Source organism: Pecten maximus, chromosome 2 (assembly GCF_902652985.1).
Source record: "Pecten maximus chromosome 2, xPecMax1.1, whole genome shotgun sequence".
In the NCBI taxonomy this organism is placed as follows: Eukaryota; Metazoa; Mollusca; class Bivalvia; order Pectinida; family Pectinidae; genus Pecten; species Pecten maximus.
In genome coordinates this window covers 48,033,562-48,051,982 of record NC_047016.1, presented here as the reverse complement: position 1 = coordinate 48,051,982, position 18,421 = coordinate 48,033,562, and the positions used below count along the sequence as shown (strand labels likewise).

The 18,421-nt window shown below is 38.0% G+C and overlaps 2 protein-coding genes across 2 annotated transcripts in view; one reads left to right on the top strand and one right to left on the bottom strand.

The window, feature by feature from the left end:
* LOC117322317 overlaps positions 1-2,324 on the top strand; it is a 43,109-nt gene extending 40,785 nt beyond the window's left edge. The window contains exon 35 of the mRNA XM_033877171.1: positions 102-2,324. Coding sequence (XP_033733062.1) covers positions 102-137 — 36 coding nt within the window. The 3' untranslated portion in view covers positions 138-2,324. The remainder of the gene's footprint in view (positions 1-101) is intronic.
* A 7,108-nt stretch (positions 2,325-9,432) lies between these two features.
* Positions 9,433-18,358, bottom strand: LOC117322316 (isoamyl acetate-hydrolyzing esterase 1 homolog). The gene is made up of 6 exons (XM_033877170.1): positions 18,189-18,358; positions 17,398-17,453; positions 16,128-16,344; positions 15,366-15,453; positions 14,204-14,322; positions 9,433-12,481 (listed from the first exon to the last, which is right to left on the bottom strand). The coding sequence occupies exons 1-6, from the start codon at positions 18,327-18,329 to the stop codon at positions 12,311-12,313; spliced, it is 792 nt and encodes a 263-aa protein (XP_033733061.1). The 5' UTR covers positions 18,330-18,358; the 3' UTR covers positions 9,433-12,310.
* Positions 18,359-18,421: the final 63 nt, after the last annotated feature.

The window sequence follows — 18,421 nt, the reverse complement described above, 5'->3', positions numbered from 1 at the left end:
CATGCTATTTTGAATGATGACAATATCTGGACATCATGATTTATAATATCAACATTATTATATACAAAAGTATATCTGTGATCATCAAATGTATTTTCCAGCGGAACAGCCGGTATGAGACCTCGTCGCAGCTTTAAAGGATTCCAAAGACAGAAAATATTCGCCAAATTACCAGGAAGATACACAAAATCAGTATTGATCATCAAATGCACAGTTAATTACATTGTTGAATGTTTTTAATTGCTTCTTACATACCACTTTTCAATGCCGGCAGAGCTATGTATAAGGTAAAAATCTAAGACAAGATGGACACGGGTAAGAATCAACTGAAGAGGAGGATGTGTGTTCTGTTGACTCAGCCGCTATTGTGTACTCAATTCAGCTATCTGAAACAGTTTATGATGGCCATGTTAAATGAGTTGCGTTCTCGATTCAGCTATTTAAAACAGTTTATGATGGCCATGTTAAATGAGTTGCGTTCTCGATTCAGCTATTTAAAACAGTTTATGATGGCCATGTTAAATGAGTTGCGTTCTCGATTCAGCTATCTGAAACAGTTTATGATGGCCATGTTAAATGAGTTGCGTTCTCGATTCAGCTATTTGAAATAGTTTATGATGACCATGTTAAATGAGTTGCGTTCTCGATTCAGCTATTTGAAACAGTTTATGATGGCCATGTTAAATGAGTTGCGTTCTCGATTCAGCTATCTGAAACAGTTTATGATGACCATGTTAAATGAGTTGCGTTCTCGATTCAGCTATTTGAAACAGTTTATGATGGCCATGTTAAATGAGTTGCGTTCTCGATTCAGCTATCTGAAACAGTTTATGATGGCCATGTTAAATGAGTTGCGTTCTCGATTCAGCTATTTGAAATAGTTTATGATGACCATGTTAAATGAGTTGCGTTCTCGATTCAGCTATTTAAAACAGTTTATGATGGCCATGTTAAATGAGTTGCGTTCTCGATTCAGCTATCTGAAACAGTTTATGATGACCATGTTAAATGAGTTGCGTTCTCGATTCAGCTATTTGAAACAGTTTATGATGGCCATGTTAAATGAGTTGCGTTCTCGATTCAGCTATCTGAAACAGTTTATGATGGCCATGTTAAATGAGTTGCGTTCTCGATTCAGCTATTTGAAATAGTTTATGATGACCATGTTAAATGAGTTGCGTTCTCGATTCAGCTATTTAAAACAGTTTATGATGGCCATGTTAAATGAGTTGCGTTCTCGATTCAGCTATTTGAAACAGTTTATGATGACCATGTTAAATGAGTTGCGTTCTCGATTCAACTATTTGAAATAGTTTATGATGACCATGTTAAATGAGTTGCGTTCTCGATTCAACTATTTGAAATAGTTTATGATGATTATGTTAAATGAGTTGCGTATTCAATTCAGCTATTTGAAACAGCTTATGATGAGCATGTTCAATGAGTTTTGTGAATTGTGAAGTTTCCTTCATTTTATATTTTAAAATGTTTTGTTTAGATAAATGAAGATCCTTCCAATGGTCTCATGAAATATGATTCGAGTTCCAAAAGTGCTTGAGATTTTTCTGACAATATATACTGTTGATGAGGATAACATTCAAATTTAAAAGGAGAAACATTTAAACCTCAACATAAACATTTAAATGTGTTTACCGATTATAATCGAAGTATCTCTATAGTGTGGATTCTTTATATTTTAATCATCATATTGTATTTCCTCTTCATCATCCTTATTTAATGTTAAGTGTTACATTGAAGTTTCATTTTGGCAGGTGACCACCATTGTGACGTCCCCGAACTCGCCGACAAAACATTACACCAAAGCCTAAATGAGAACTGTAAAGTTTGTCAGAAACAAAATCATAATTTCTGTTCATATGCATAATTACTGATTAACCTCTGCATACAATCATAGCTAATTGCGACGTCGAGCGTACTTTTTTTTTTTTATAAAAACATGCTTTCAAACTAACCGACACAGAGAGAAAACGCTTCGATCGTCTTATAATTAGGACAATCATGTAATCGATCCAGCAATCTTATTAAATACATGTGTCATGGTAACGTCGGCCATCAACACTGATAATTGATTACATGTATATTATATAATATATTGGTATGTGTGTCAAGTCTAGTTATGTTACTGTTTAAACTTGGTTTGTATACTAAGTACAGATATACATGTATATTTATGTTTATTTTTTAAGTGACGATTTACAGGAAATATATTTATAAAAAAAACTGTTCTTGATACAAGAAAATTTTGCAATGTGTAAATATAGCATCTTTTTGTTTTATCAATAACAAAATGAAATAGTCATTAATACGGTTTCCTTTCATTATATGCTATTATTAGTCCCCTGCCGTTTGAAAAACGTGGGGACTTTAGGTTTACCTCCGTCCGTCTGTCTGTCTGTCACGCAACAGTTGTCCGGACAGCTCCTTCTAAAGTACTACTCCGATTTTAACGAAACTTGGTATACATGATCAGTATAACATGTAGTTGTGCATCCCACTTTTTTGTTTTTTTCGAAAAAACATTTTTCAAAATGGCCGCCGGCTTCTCATTGGTTGAGGCTTGTCCGGACAACTCCTCCTAAACTGCTACTCCGATTCTAACGAAACTTGGTATACATGATCAGTATAACATGTAGCTGTGCATCCCACATTTTGTTTTCTTAAAAAAAAAAACATTTTTTTTCAAAATGGCTGCCGGCTTCTCATTCGTTGAGGCTTGTCCGGACAACTCCTCCTAAATTACTACTCCGATTTTAACGAAATTTGGTATACATGTTCAGTATAACATGTAGTTATAAAAATGCGAAATAAATAGGTGGTCCTAGCTCAGGCAGGGGACTTTGTATTGCTGTTGCAATACTACCCATCCTTGTTTATTATTGTTACTCAAGTCTTTTAGCCTTTGTTTACTTGTGCTCTAACTAGATACTGTTTCGTAGTGGTTTGATTGGTTAACAGATGAGTGTTTCAATGTAGTTTCATACATGTAATTGCGGCGAGAAAAATATCAATTCATAATCACGATTAACACTTAAGCACTTCTGAATATTTTTATTAGAAGTTCCACAGCACTTATATAATACATATACCACGCACGTGACATTGATTGTATATTTAGAAACAATTTTTTTTTGTTGATTTTGTTTGTAATCCTTGCAATTTTAAAATGGAAGGTAAATTTTTTATATGGAATTGAAATTTCGAAATAGAAGGTAAAATTAAAACGAGTAGCTCTATTGGGTTGAGGATAAGTTTAGCATAAAAAAAACATTAATTTAATGGCGTCTAATAGCTCGAGGAAAGTCGACGTATATGTTACTGGATTTCGGTGTAAATGGACGACGGGTTATTTATATGTACATAGCGATAAGATGAATAGTATATATTAAAATATAAGCAAGTGTGCTAATGTACAGTACATGGATATTTATCGTTTACAATTTACATGCGTGCCAGTACAGGTTCAAATTAATGTATTTTTTATATTTCATTTGTAGTATTTGCATAACAATACAAGACTATTTTTCATTAGATTTTCTTGTTTTATCCTTTTGTAAGCAATTGTAATATTAATTATTACAATCTGAAGTTTTCATATACCACTTTTTCACAGCAGTACAAACGTCTCAAAGCAGTTTACAAATTATTTTCCGTGGTTATTTGATGTTTTACTACCAGCTCTTGTCTTTCTCAACTCCCTGGGAAGCCTACAGCTGGAGCTGCCATTCAGCGTTAAAAACTACACATAACCAGCATTGCCCGATCACGTACTCATTAACAGCTCGACTGGAATTCAACAGACAAAAAGCCCAACGGGCCTTAACGGCCATCTGACTACCTTGACTACATCATACTACTAAAGCAAGTAATTAAAGGCACATTTCTTGATTCGAGATCAGAAATGTGCAACAAGAGGTCCAATGGGCCTGAATTGTTCACATGGCTCTACAAAAAAAACTTTGAAGTATATCTAGGTCATTTCTGCAAATACTTTGCTGATTACCACTTTATTCAAATATAGAAGGCTAGGTTTATTCATGTCAATAAATTTTCTAGTCCTTCATTCCAGTATAATATTGGTATGATATCACATAACGGAGTCTGTTCGGGTCAGATGACCTAAAAGGCAACTTCTTCATGGAAACAATACAATGCCCGTGCCGGGACTCGAACTGTCAATCTTTGGTCACCAGTACTGTTGCTTAACTATCACCACTTGACCAGTGCGCATCTTCTATATAATGCAAAGCCGTATTAAGAATTAAATCAGTAAAAAAAATGATCAAGATAAGCTCAACCACCAATGCAAACCACGAGGAAACTCGGTCGATACCGATACATGAAATTATTTTGGCCCATTAAGAGGGAGGGTGTATGTGTGTAAGGGGGGGGGGGGGGGGGGGGGGGGGGGGTTAGTGCATGTGTAAGGGGAGAGGGTGGATGTACTTAATCTTTTGTGTGTTTGTGTGTAAGGGAGGAGAGGGTGGGTGTATGTGTGAGTAAGGGAGGAGAGGGTGGGTGTATGTGTGTGTAAGGGAGGGTGTGTGTATGTGTGTATGGGTGGGGGGGGGGGGGGGGGGGTTAGTGCATGTGTAAGGGGAGAGGGTGGATGTACTTAATCTTTTGTGTGTTTGTGTGTAAGGGAGGAGAGGGTGGGTGTATGTGTGAGTAAGGGAGGGGAGGGTGGTTGTATGTGTGAGTAAGGGAGGAGAGGGTGGGTGTATGTGGGTGTAAGGGAGGGTGTGTGTATGTGTGTATGGGTGGGGGGGGGGGGTTAGTGCATGTGTAAGGGGAGAGGGTGGATGTACTTAATCTTTGTGTGTTTGTGTGTAAGGGAGGAGAGGGTGGGTGTATGTGTGTGTAAGGGAGGAGAGGGTGGGTGTATGTGTGAGTAAGGGAGGAGAGGGTGGGTGTATGTGTGTGTAAGGGAGGGTGGGTGTATGTGTGTATGGGTGGGGGGGGGGGGGTTTAGTGCATGTGTAAGGGGAGAGGGTGGATGTACTTAATCTTTTGTGTGTTTGTGTGTAAGGGAGGAGAGGGTGGGTGTATGTGTGTGTAAGGGAGGGTGGGTGTATGTGTGTGTAAGGGGTGGGGGGTTAGTGCATGTGTAAGGGGAGAGGGTGGATGTACTTAATCTTTTGTGTGTTTGTGTGTAAGGGAGGAGAGGGTGGGTGTATGTGTGTGTAAGGGAAGGTGGGTGTATGTGTGTGTAAGGGAGGAGAGGGTGGTTGTATGTGTGAGTAAGGGAGGAGAGGGTGGGTGTATGTGTGTGTAAGGGAGGAGAGGATGGGTGTATGTGTGTGTAAGGGAGGAGAGGGTGGGTGTATGTGTGTGTAAGGGAGGGGAGGGTGGGTGTATGTGTGTGTAAGGGGGGAGAGGGAACGTGTGTGCAAGGGAAAAGGGTGTATATATGTGTGTAGGGGGTGTAAGGGGAGAGGGTATGTGTAAGGACTGAGAAAGGGCTGTATGTGTGTGAGTATGTGAGTGTGTAAGGGGGAGAGAAGGGGGTGTATATGTATAAGTGAGTTGGTGGGGGGAGGGTGAATGTATGTGTTTAAGGGGGAGAGGGGGTGTATATGTGTGTAAGGGGTGGGGGTTAGTGTATGTGTAAGGGGAGAGGGTGGATGTACTTAATCTTTTGTGTGTTTGTGTGTAAGGGAGGAGAGGGTGGATGTATGTGTGTGTAAGGGAGGGGAGGGTGGGTGTATGTGTGTGTAAGGGAGGAGAGGGTGGGTGTATGTGTGTGTAAGGGAGGGGAGGGTGGGTGTATGTGTGTGTAAGGGAGGAGAGGATGGGTGTATGTGTGTGTAAGGGAGGGGAGGGTGGGTGTATGTGTGTGTAAGGGAGGAGAGGGTGGGTGTATGTGTGTGTAAGGGAGGAGAGGATGGGTGTATGTGTGTGTAAGGGAGAAGAGGATGGGTGTATGTGTGTGTAAGGGAGGAGAGGGTGGGTGTATGTGTGTGTAAGGGAGGAGAGGGTGGGTGTATGTGTGTGTAAGGGAGGAGAGGATGGGTGTATGTGTGTGTAAGGGAGGGGAGGGTGGGTGTATGTGTGTGTAAGGGGGGAGAGGGTGGGTGTATGTGTGTGTAAGGGAGGAGAGGGTGGGTGTATGTGTGTGTAAGGGAGGGGAGGGTGGGTGTATGTGTGTGTAAGGGGGGAGAGGGTGGGTGTATGTGTGTGTAAGGGAGGGTGGGTGTATGTGTGTGTAAGGGCGGGGAGGGTGGGTGTTATATGTGTGTGTAATGGAGGAGAGGATGGGTTCTTGTTTATGTGTGTGTAAGGAGGGGAAGGTGGGTGTTAGTGTGTGTAAGGGGGATGACGGAATGGGAAACGGGTGTGCAAGGAAAAGGGTTGTGTGTAAGATATGTGTGTAGGGGTCGTTGTAAGGGAGAGGTTATGCTTACGGACTGAGAAAGGGCGTATGTGTGTGAGTATGTGAGTGTTGTAGGGAGGAGGTGCGAGAAGGGGGTGTATATGTATAAGTGAGTTGGTGGGGGGAGGGTGAATGTATGTGTTTAAGGGGGAGAGGGGGTGTATATGTGTGTAATTGGGGGGGGGGGGGTGATGCATGTGTATGCGGGAAAAGAGGGGGTGTATATGTGTGTGTAAGAGGGGAGAGACGGGGGGGGTATATATGTGTGTGTAAGGGGGGGGGGAGAGGAGAGAGTGGGGGTATATATGTATGTGTAAGGGGGGAAAGAGAGGGGGTATATATGTCTGTATAAGGGGGGAGAGGAGAGAGAGGGGTGTATATGCGTGTGTAAGGGGGGAGGAGAGAGAGAGAGAGAGAGAGGTGTATATGTGTGTGTAAGGGAGGAGAGGAGAGAGAGGGGTGTATATATGTGTGTGTAAGGGGGAGAGGAGAGAGAGGGGTGTATATGCGTGTGTAAGAGGGAGAGGGGGGGTATATGTGTGTGTAAGGGAGGAGAGGAGAGAGGGGGGTATATGTGTGTGTAAGGGGGGAGAGGAGAGAGGGGTGTATATGTGTGTGTATGAGGGGAGAGGGGGAGAGGAGAGAGAGGGGTGTATATGCGTGTGTAAGGGGGGAGAGGAGAGAGAGGGGTGTATATGTGTGTGTAAGGGGGGAGAGGAGAGAGAGGGGGTGTATATGTGTGTGTAAGGGGGGAGAGGAGAGAGAGGGGTGTATATGTGTGTGTAAAGGGGGGGAGAGGAGAGAGGGGTGTATATGTGTGTGTATGAGGGAGAGGAAAGAGAGGGGTGTATATATGTGTGTAAGGTGGGAGCGAGAGAGAGGGGTGTATATGTGTGTGTAAGGGGGGGGAGAGGAGAGAGAGGGGTGTATATGTGTGTGTAAGAGGGGAGAGGAGAGAGAGGGGTGTATATGCGTGTGTAAGGGGGGAGAGAGGAGAGAGGGGTGTATATGTGTGTGTATGAGGGGAGAGGAGAGAGAGGGGTGTATATATGTGTGTAAGGGGGGAGAGGAGAGAGAGGGGTGTATATGTGTGTGTGTGAGGGGAGAGGAGAGAGAGGGGGGTATATATGTGTGTGTAAGGGGGGGGAGAGGGTATATGTGTGTGTGTGTGAGAGGGGGAGAGGAGAGAGAGGGGTGTATATATGTGTGTAAGGGGGGAGAGGAGAGAGGGGTGTATATGTGTGTGTAAGGGGGAGAGGAGAGAGAGGGGTGTATATGTGTGTGTAAGGGGGGAGAGGAGAGAGAGGGGTATATATGTGTGTGTAAGGGGGAGAGGAGAGAGAGAGGTGTATATGTGTGTGTAAGAGGGGAGAGGGGTGTATATGTGTGTGTAAGAGGGGAGAGGGGGAGAGGAGAGAGAGGGGGTATATGTGTGTGTAAGAGGGGAGAGGAGAGAGAGGGGTGTATATATGTGTGTGTAAGCTGGGGAGAGAGGAGAGAGGGGTGTATATGTGTGTGTGTGAGAGGGGAGAGGAGAGAGAGGGGTATATATGTGTGTGTAAGGGGGGAGAGGAGAGAGAGAGGTGTATATGTGTGTGTAAGAGGGGAGAGGGGGGGGGGTATATGTGTGTGTAAGAGGGGAGAGGGGGAGAGGAGGAGAGAGGGGTGTATATGTGTGTGTAAGAGGGGAGAGGGAGAGAGAGGGGTGTATATGTGTGTGTAAGAGGGGAGAGGAGAGAGAGGGGTGTATATATGTGTGTAAGGGGGAGAGGAGAGAGAGGGGTGTATACGTGTGTGTGAGAGGGGAGAGGAGAGAGAGGTGTATATGTGTGTGTAAGAGGGGAGAGGGGGGGTATATGTGTGTGTAAGAGGGGAGAGGGGGAGAGGAGAGAGAGGGGTGTATATGTGTGTGTAAGGGGGGAGAGGAGAGGGGGGGTATATGTGTGTGTATGTAAGGGGGGAGAGATAGGGGTGTATATATGTGTGTAAGGGGGGAGCGAGAGGGGTGTATATGTGTGTGTAAAGGGGGAGAGGAGAGAGAGGGACATGTGTATATGTGCATGTAAAGGGGGGGGGGGGGTATATTTGTGTGTAAGGGGGAGAGAGAGAGGGGTGTATATGTGTGTGTAAGGGGGGAGAGGGTTTATGTGCAAGAAACCAAATCTGTATATTGAATGGTAGCATGTTCGACCATAAGAAGTCCAAACATCTCCGGGAAAGAATGATATTTGGAAATAAACAAAAAGCAGTAACACTTTGAAATGTACAGATAAGATACATTGTACATTGGCGCTCAGGGAGACAGAACATTGTAATGGCGCTCAGGAAGGCAGAACATTGTAATGGCGCTCAGGAAGGCAGAACATTGTAATGGTGCTCAGGAAGACAGAACATATATTGATTATTATATAAATACTAAGTTTCCAAGAGAAACGTCAACATGAATCCCACATAGTTATATGTCTCGACCGTCCCGCTTTGTAAGTATACTGTAGTATAGTAAGTATGGTAAAAAACAACTAAAAAACTCCATTTTAAAGTATGAAAGCACCCTGTATACTTTATAGAAACATGTAGAAAATAGCTATTTCATAATTTACTAAATATTGACTCTTTGCAATTCAAATGTCACATAATCACCAATTCTCAAATGTCACCTAAATATGTCAATCTTAACCCAAAAATTACTCCCTAAATAGCCAGGAAAAAATACCACCAATCCATTGTAGATTACATATAATTCCAATTTGGCTATAAACTAATTTTCAAATCAATTGGAGAAGATTTTATTCTCAAAATTTAAGGATTTATTCCCTAAAATTACAAAAAAAAAGTGCCACCTGTATTTCTTGCCATGTTACAGACAAACCATACAGATTCTGCCCTCGACGTGGGAGTATAATCGCTCTTTGAGAGTGACTTTATATACATGTATGTATAGTGTATATGTGTGACTTTATATTACTATATTACAATTTTTACAATGTACATTCAACAGTATAAACACAGCAGAACTCTTATCACGGAAGACAAAAAACATGTCAATTTAAATCGTTTATTTTCCCTTTCCAATTGTATTTTCCTCTGCATACAAATAATAACGTACCAAGATTGCAGGACATTTATTAGATAATTGAGATAATAAAACCATATATAGAATTATATAGCTAGAAAACATGCAGCCTGTCTACTAATGAAATCAGCGCAATGTCGGTAAAATGCATAACACATACTGTAAACCAAAATATTTTCGTGTAGGCCATTAAAATCCTCGAAAATTAATCACCACGAAAAAGTTTCAATCATAAGTTCAGTATATAGGCCTTTTTATGGATATAAATCACTATAGCAAATCCCATGAAAAAAACGTGAAATTAAGTTGGTTATGTTTGGTTTATTTTGTTTAACGTCCTATTAACAGCTAAGGTCATTTAAGGACGGCCTCCCGTGAGTGGGACATGCATGCGTGCGGTGAGTGCTTATGTGTGTTTTAAATTAAGTTGGTTTACGGTATATAAGTTAATAAGATATAATGTAGAAGTGCTAAAAATTAGGCACTGTTTATAAAAATATATATATATATCCAAAGAATACAAAATATACAAAGGAACACATAAGAATGAGATGAGCAGGCATCCTTTATAAACAACTATCATTAATTTTGTACCCAATATATATATCTTACTCAATAATTTCCCATCCTATGTGCATAAAAACTTTTTAGCATTTTAAAGAAGATTCCAGAGGAAGGCAGGTACGTATAATTAAGCAATGTTTATTTTTCTTGGGCATCTCTAGCTAAATCCCTACACTGGCTGAATCACCGTAAATTGTAGTATAGAGTCTCGTAAACTTAGTACTGCAATGTGTTTTATTAATGAATAGAATCAAATGTCATACAGAATGTAACCGAGTATTTCTTCAAATCGCTCAGGCAGCCATTTTGAATTTTGACAGATTGGTGTTTGGTATACCACAGCTACAAACTTATATTTTTCAATGCTTTTATCCTCTAACCTTACACTTTCATTACATAAACCACTGCTGCTAATAGTGCGAAATTTTGTACTTGTTTTCTGTGAGATCACAGATGGATATTGGTGTCCACCATTGAATAAAATGTATGGGTTATATGCCGGACTGATTTTTCTCTATCTTTCCCTAATTATTTTTAATTATTTAATAACAAGGGAAACCTACATATAAGATCATAGAGAAGTATAAGAAGAACTTCCTGTGAACAAGAAATACAAATGTAGAGACAACAAAATTTAACTGTCAAAGATGGCTACCTGTCAGCCCTTAAGTTTTCCGATCAATCCAAAAGGTGAACCAACATACACAAATTTATGAAAGATCTATGAAAGAACTTTCTGAGAAGTAGTGCTACCAAACTTCAAACATTAAAATTCAAAATGGCCACCTGTCAGGCATTTTTTTCTTCGATCAATCATGCACAACTTAGGACCAAGGGGAACCTACAGATGAAACCTACAATATTGAGAACTGATATAGTCTTAAACAATGCCATTCACAATTTCACATTTGAGCAATTGTCATACATACAATAGCAGAAAACAAAAGAATTTACACAGATTTAATATAAATCGCATGTTAATTGATACAAATCTGTTATATAAAATAGGTAAAGGTTTTTTTGAAGAAAAAAAATAGGTATAGCACACTTATTATAAACATGCAATATATATATATCAGACTATTGCCCGTTAAGAATGAACAGCAGCCTTATTTTCAGCTTATTTAAAATAACAGGTGCTTATAATATCTGGTAGGCACTTCAAAAATTTTCCATCAGATTTGCGTTATATGTCCATAACGTTTCAGGTCACATTTCCATAATTCTATTTGTACTGTTGTGGTACTTTAGTAATTTACATCACTTGCCTGTAGCATCATTAATATTAAAATCCAAGATGGCTGTAAATTGGCCATTGCAGGTTTTAATCATGCACTCTCAAAATGCAACATGGCTTTACAAGGCTGCACTATATAATGAAATTTACCTTTGTGAGTTTGAGTGGAAAGATCCCTGACATATTCCCACAGAAATATCAATAGTGCTACATATTTTGACTCCAAAAATCAAAGACTGTTGTATGACTATATATGGACCATAGGGAAGAACATGTGAAAATTCACATATTAGTTGCCTCCAGTAACATTCTGTGAAATGGTGCCGACTAAAATTGTGAAATGTGACAAGAAGAATATCTGAAGATGGCGAGGAAATATTTCAATCAAGGCCTTTCAATGTAAAAATATGTCATATTAATAAAACAAATAACAACATTTGAATTAACAACAAAGTCTCGTGTCGTCGAAACCTACTTTAAATTTGGGTTTCAATATAATTGGTGGCAATAATATCTTTAAATGAAAATATATTAAATTCTCTTTATACATCTACTAAACGCCTACTAAAAGTGATGTTCAGTTTACAACAACTAATTATAAAAGTGATGAACAGTGATCATGAACAACCACTAAAAGTGCATGAATTTTAGTGAACGAATCACTTGAAGGGATATTCTGTGAACGACCACTAAAAGCGATGTTCTGTGAACGACCACTAAAAGCGATGTTCTGTGAACGACCACTAAAAGTGATGTTCAGTTTACAACTAATTATAAAAGTGATGAACAGTGATCATGAACAACCACTAAAAGTGCATGAAATTTAGTGAACGAATCACTTGAAGGGATATTCTGTGAACGACCACTAAAAGCGATGTTCTGTGAACGACCACTAAAAGCGATGTTCTGTGAACGACCACTAAAAGCGATGTTCTGTGAACGACCACTAAAAGCGATGTTCTGTGAACGACCACTAAAAGCGATGTTCTGTGAACGACCACTAAAAGCGATGTTCTGTGAACGACCACTAAAAGTGATGAACACGTTAATAAGGTAATGAAGCATCTGGATTAGTGTTGTCAACATCCTTCCAATCCGGATATCTTGCTTCAATCCCTGAGGTTAATTTCAAGATGAAAGGTTTGAGGAGCTCAAAGAGAAGTGTTGATCCTTGAGTCGATAAATGGAGACCATCGTTCAACAGCTTCTGCCAGTCCTGTCAAAAATATAATACAGTTTGTATGTTAACAGCTAGAATGTTAATAGAAAACTGAAATATCAATAACAATATGGAGTTTTATATACTGCTATATGCGAAAACAACATATTTTTTATAAAGCCATCTAATGATCAAAGCAGTTCACAAATTATTATCCAATTATTGGTCCTTAAGCAACAAGCCAACGTCTTTCTCAACTCTCTGGTAAGCATACAGCGTGAGCTGCCATTTTGGCACAAATAGCTTGCATATGACATTACTTGCAGTTCTCTACCATGTACTTATTTACATCGAGCGACCGTTCGGTCAAGTAGCCCTGCGTCCTTCCACTAGACCACCGTGCCTGCACACGTTGATCAAGATCCTAAATATTGGTGTCCACCACGGCGCAACATTAATCACAGAAGGATGTTTTGCCATAACCCTGGCTGTTAATAGGACTTTAAACAAAATAAACCCAAACCCTTGCCTTTCTTACATGGAGACCTACATTTATAGTATCGATTTCTATTTTGATCAAATATCTGACAAATAAAAATCATAGAATCTTCCATAGAAGATAACTGACACACAACATGCAAGGTTAAATGGAATTCTGGGATCATTCCCAAAAATTATGTGTTTCAATTTCAATTTCAATTAAATTTCAACAAATTCTATTGTCATTGAATGCGACAATCTGATCAGACATCAGGCAACGCCTATCTAAGTCTTCTCCTTATAAACATATATACAGTTAATAATTGTTTTATAAATTAATTATGTGTTGCTTCATAACTGGTCACACAATGTCTGTCAAGGAATATTAGATGTGACCTTTATGAATTAATCTAGAATTTGCAATTCAACCATGTCAATACATACAGCTTATAATCTAACAATGATTTATTCTGTATCGTGAACGTGTCCAAAAATATTTATTAAATCTCTTCAGTCTTTCTTGAAAAGCAGATTTAAATGACTATACAAGAGGCATTACAAAAGTCTTCATCAGATTCAATTGTAGCTTGCACAAACCAGGCAATAATTAATCTGTTTAGCTGGACATCAATTGTATGGCAATATTGTATACTATGAAAAGAAGTCATGTCGCTATAGATATGAAACATAACACATTCTTTTCAAATCAGTAGCATTGATTTTTGTCGGATAGATCTACGCCATCATATCTTGACCTGAAGGCTCTAGATGAATGAACTGAACAATCAGACAATGGTAAGGTCAATTCTACCTGTATATATACTGTACAAATACATTAGTGTATAGATTTTCAGAAAGTGTTTGATATACAGTCCCATGGCACACAAAAGACTTTTCAGAAAATATTGTCATATGGAATTAGCAATTGATTTATTAATTGAATGGCATATGGAGTTATGGAACTGTGTATATGGAATTAGCAATTGATTTATTAATTGGACGGTCACCATAACAGGAAACAAATCCAGAAAGTCAGGATTAAAGATCAACAACCTAAATGGAATGAGTTGTCCTCAGGAGTTCTACAGGGATCTGTACTAAGGCCACCTTAGTTCATCATATATATATAAAATGACTAGATATGATACAGTGAAAACTTATCTCTGTGCAGATGACACCAATTTATCTACATTTAAATAATACAGAAATGTAGTGCCAATGTAAATTACTCAAAAATGTATATCACCAATATGGAATGACTGCAGTAAAATTGTCATAAATGTTTCAAACTTTACCTACCGTAACATTCATCATCTCCGTATAGAGATCAACACATGCTGTGCCAGACTCCATGGCTGCCTCTTTACACAGACTCGCATACAACCCGGCAGCTTTATTGCACTTGTGACATGGACGATCTGAAATCGAAGACTTATTTTAACACACCAGTATAATCAAATGATAACAACGAAACAACTGCCCAGACACTATAGACATGATTTTCTCCTAACTTTTCCACGTAAAAAAAAGTTATTATGTATTATGTAAAATTCAAAAATTGAATTAAAATGAAATTAAAAGTTAAGTACATATATGTATTTCAAATCATTATCAATTGGTATGTCTTATCAATTCATAAAAAATATATGTACATTGTATCACCAGTATATATTTATGGTTTTCATTATTTTGATCTTTCTGACCATTTTCAACTCGCAGAAAAAATTACCACATTATCAGAGAAATGGGGACAATGCCTATTGTGTTAAACCCAAAGAGGTTAGCGGTAGGTATATATATGTTAGTGAAAGACACAAAAAGTTTGTGTTGATAGAGTCTTAATTGAAATATTGTTTGTTTGGCGCTGGCAAACTGACCCAAAAATGCAAGGGTCCTCGAGCTTAATTGAAATTACTTTATGATAGTTTTTGATAACTTTATGATAGTTTTTGAAAACTTTATGATAGTCCCATAGTTTTTTGCCTCAATAAATACATTTGATTAAACATACATTATGTAAGTTTGACTCAGATTAATGGCATTAGTCATATAAAGCGAACATTCTTTGATTTCCTTTTTTTTTGAAAATATGCTGATAATTGTCCCAATCTAGTCTACTGACCCAACTCCTCAAATTAAAGGTACCCCGGTATACTAGATATAGAGAGTACAAAAGCGAATGGTTTGACGCAGCCTTTTGATGACCTAGTCGGCCAGTGAAAATTTAATGGACAAATATATAAACACAATGTTAATTACCAATAATAATTTTACTCGAATATATACTTTGTGTGGAATAAGAGGTCGCATTTATATATATATAATTACACCACAGGGAATTGACATATTCCTATGCCCCCCGAGTGTGAAAAATTTAATAATTCCAAGGCTCAACCCCCTAAATTGTCAAGTCCCTGTGATTTACACAATACAATGATACGATTATTCATAAGAACATTACCATTGGCTTGACAATCTTTACCCCAAGCCTCCACATCACAGGCAGGAGGGGTGATGAGGAGAACTTTCTCTCTGGGTATGCCATACGCCTTAAACAAAATGTCATATATACAAATGTAGTATAGCTAGCTATATTTCTGGTTACCGTTTTTATCCTCAAATAAGACCCCTCTCCTAGTGTAAAAGTTTAGTATCAAAGATTAGGGAGGGGCTATTTTTGAACCTCCTTTATCGTACCAATTAAAAGTGAAGTTTTTGTGAAAATGAAATAGCCGGCAGGGGCTAATCGGAGGATGAATATGGTAAACCAAGATATCTATATATGCAATAGAAATTTAAACAGGACTGTTTACTGGAATTTTGTTCTAATGTCTGTGACAGTGAAAAACAAAATAAAAAGTTAACCAAATAGTAGTCTGAATAAATTTGATGGTTTAATCAACATTTTTATATCGGTCAGCTAGGATATGATTAACCGACATCAAACCGATAGAATATAAGTTACTAAAAACATCAGAAATGTTTGGATTTAATTAAATAGGTCCAAGTTTAAAAGCCATTGGGTCAGCAATGTCAAGATAGTCAGAAACTGACGATGCCACTTCAATAAAAAAATAAAACAAATAATCAGTTCTGATTGACGATAAGCAGGTGGAACGTAAGATGGGTTTGATATTAAAGAAAATTCACAATCATCAGGATTGCTCCGTGACAATATACAATTGTCATGCAATTAAATAGGTCATGGATTATATAACCTTACTTGTAATTTCTCCACCATGTTTATCAAGTGGGTCTTGTACTCGTCAGCCGGCACATGTTGTTGGCTGTTTGCGGGCAAATTGGAATCATTGGCACCTAGGAAAATGGTCACCATGGCTATATCGCTACTGGTGAATTCTTCGAATACTTTTGGTATCATCTTTACACACCATCTTGCATTGTACCCGGAAAATCCTCTATTGATGACATCACACTTTCTGCCAAATAAAAATAATAAAGTTTGTATATAATTTTTCTTATTTTAATGGAAAATGTTGCCACAATTTAAGATTTAATTACATTCTGGTTCATTACTAGGCAAAAGTACAGATGCAGTGATTCCGTTCAGAAACCGCAAGTTTGTAGTCCAATTCATTCTGGCATGCTGCCGTTTGGGAAGATAATGCATGAGCTAAAAATAATTTTCATTAATTTTCTGTCATCATTAATTGTTTCAATACTGTATCTATTCTAATAAACGCCCCCCCCCCCCCCCCCCCCCCTCCCCCACACAGCCTATTTTTGAGATTCCCCCCCCACACACACACAAGAAAAAAGAAATTATCTTGTTTCATTGATAATATCCATCCATATATATGTGTCCAGTGTTTAGAACATTTAATAGTTTAAAGCAAATCCTTGTTTGTCACTTAGTTTTACATGTACAATGTTTAAAAAAATGTTTTGGACAGATAAACACTTGTTTCATGCACATACATGTATATGGTGTTAAACAATTGCAAGTACACTTAACAGACCTAACACTCAGGGATTTTCCATCAATAGAAAGAGGGTCCGTTAAAAGGACCCATTCCCCTAAAAAAATTTTTGTGAAAATTCCCAATTTGCCAATAAAACATTCCCAATTTTGAAGTCACTTTTAAATGATTAAGTATAATATAAAAAAGACCTATATGAAGACAATTTTGAAAAATAAAAAAACAGCTCGAGATATCTACATATAACAAAATGAAATCAAAATTAATATAAATGCAATATTCATCAAAGAAAAACTGAAATTTGTAGGAATTTCACTATTTTTTGTTTTTGTTTTTCCCATGCAATGTCACATTTTTCACATAGATATATCATTCTTGATCAATGGACCCTAAAAAAAATTACGGAAAATCCCTACTGCTGTTACCGACTCTGAAATTTTGCCTTACAACTATCAAACACCACCCCCCTATTAAAAAAAATGCACGCCCCTAGGGCGTTTATTAGAATAAATATGCAGTTAAACAAAATATTTTTAAAAGGTGCAAGCCTACCTTTGTAAAAGATCTGCTACCATGCTTCCCCAGCATCCATCATTGGAGAAACTAAACTAAAAATTACAAGAATAAAAAAGAAATTAAGAATGTAAAAGTAATTAATCACAGGACATAATATAGCATGTATCACATCTGAACATTGTCAATTAAGAGTACCATCATCATCATCATCTATTTTAAGCTGGTAATTTAAGTCTTAAATATATATATATAGTTGTCTGAAACTATAACTGTACTATAATGACCTCAGAAACAGATGTACATTTAGTCTATGTCTACAACAGTACTTTGTACCTGACTGTATACATATGTATTACATTCATATTTATGACAAATTAGCCAAAATATTTCATATAAATATTGCTATAGGTATTTCAATAGCCCGAGTTTCCTCTGGCCCTGACACCATGTCTAGTATTTCATAGAAGACGATCTCCTATACTATAGTGCCTTTTATGTACAGTATTATAATTACATTACATAGATTTACACAAAAAAATGGCTTAATAAATTTAACGTATCCAGTTTCAGTCATGTCAATGTTCTGATTGGCAAAATTTAAAAGAATGAAAGTCTTGGTATATACAGGTTATAAAATTTTAAAACGTATATATGTCTCTGGTCTTAGACATGTCCCTGTGGTATTTAATATAGGTTAGTGTCATGCCCCTATGTACATGCAGGTCAAGCAAATGTCAATATGGGCGGGGCAACAATATCAATTCATACCAGATAGCTAGGCTACATTTGTACATTACGAACTGATTCAATGAAATAGGTCGAATTACCTGTGTTATAGAATCGCCGAAAAGCACTACCTTCGGCCACGTGGTCGACTTTGCAACAGATGCATTTCCCTGTGAAGCCATCGCGAGACACCTGATGATAACGTTTATGTCACCGGCCCCGTTTATTAACCTAGAACGCATATATGTGACCCTTGCAGCGGATGGTCGATCACAAGCGTACAGATTCTGTGATTTTACATACGACCCCGCAATACATAATTTATCACAATAAT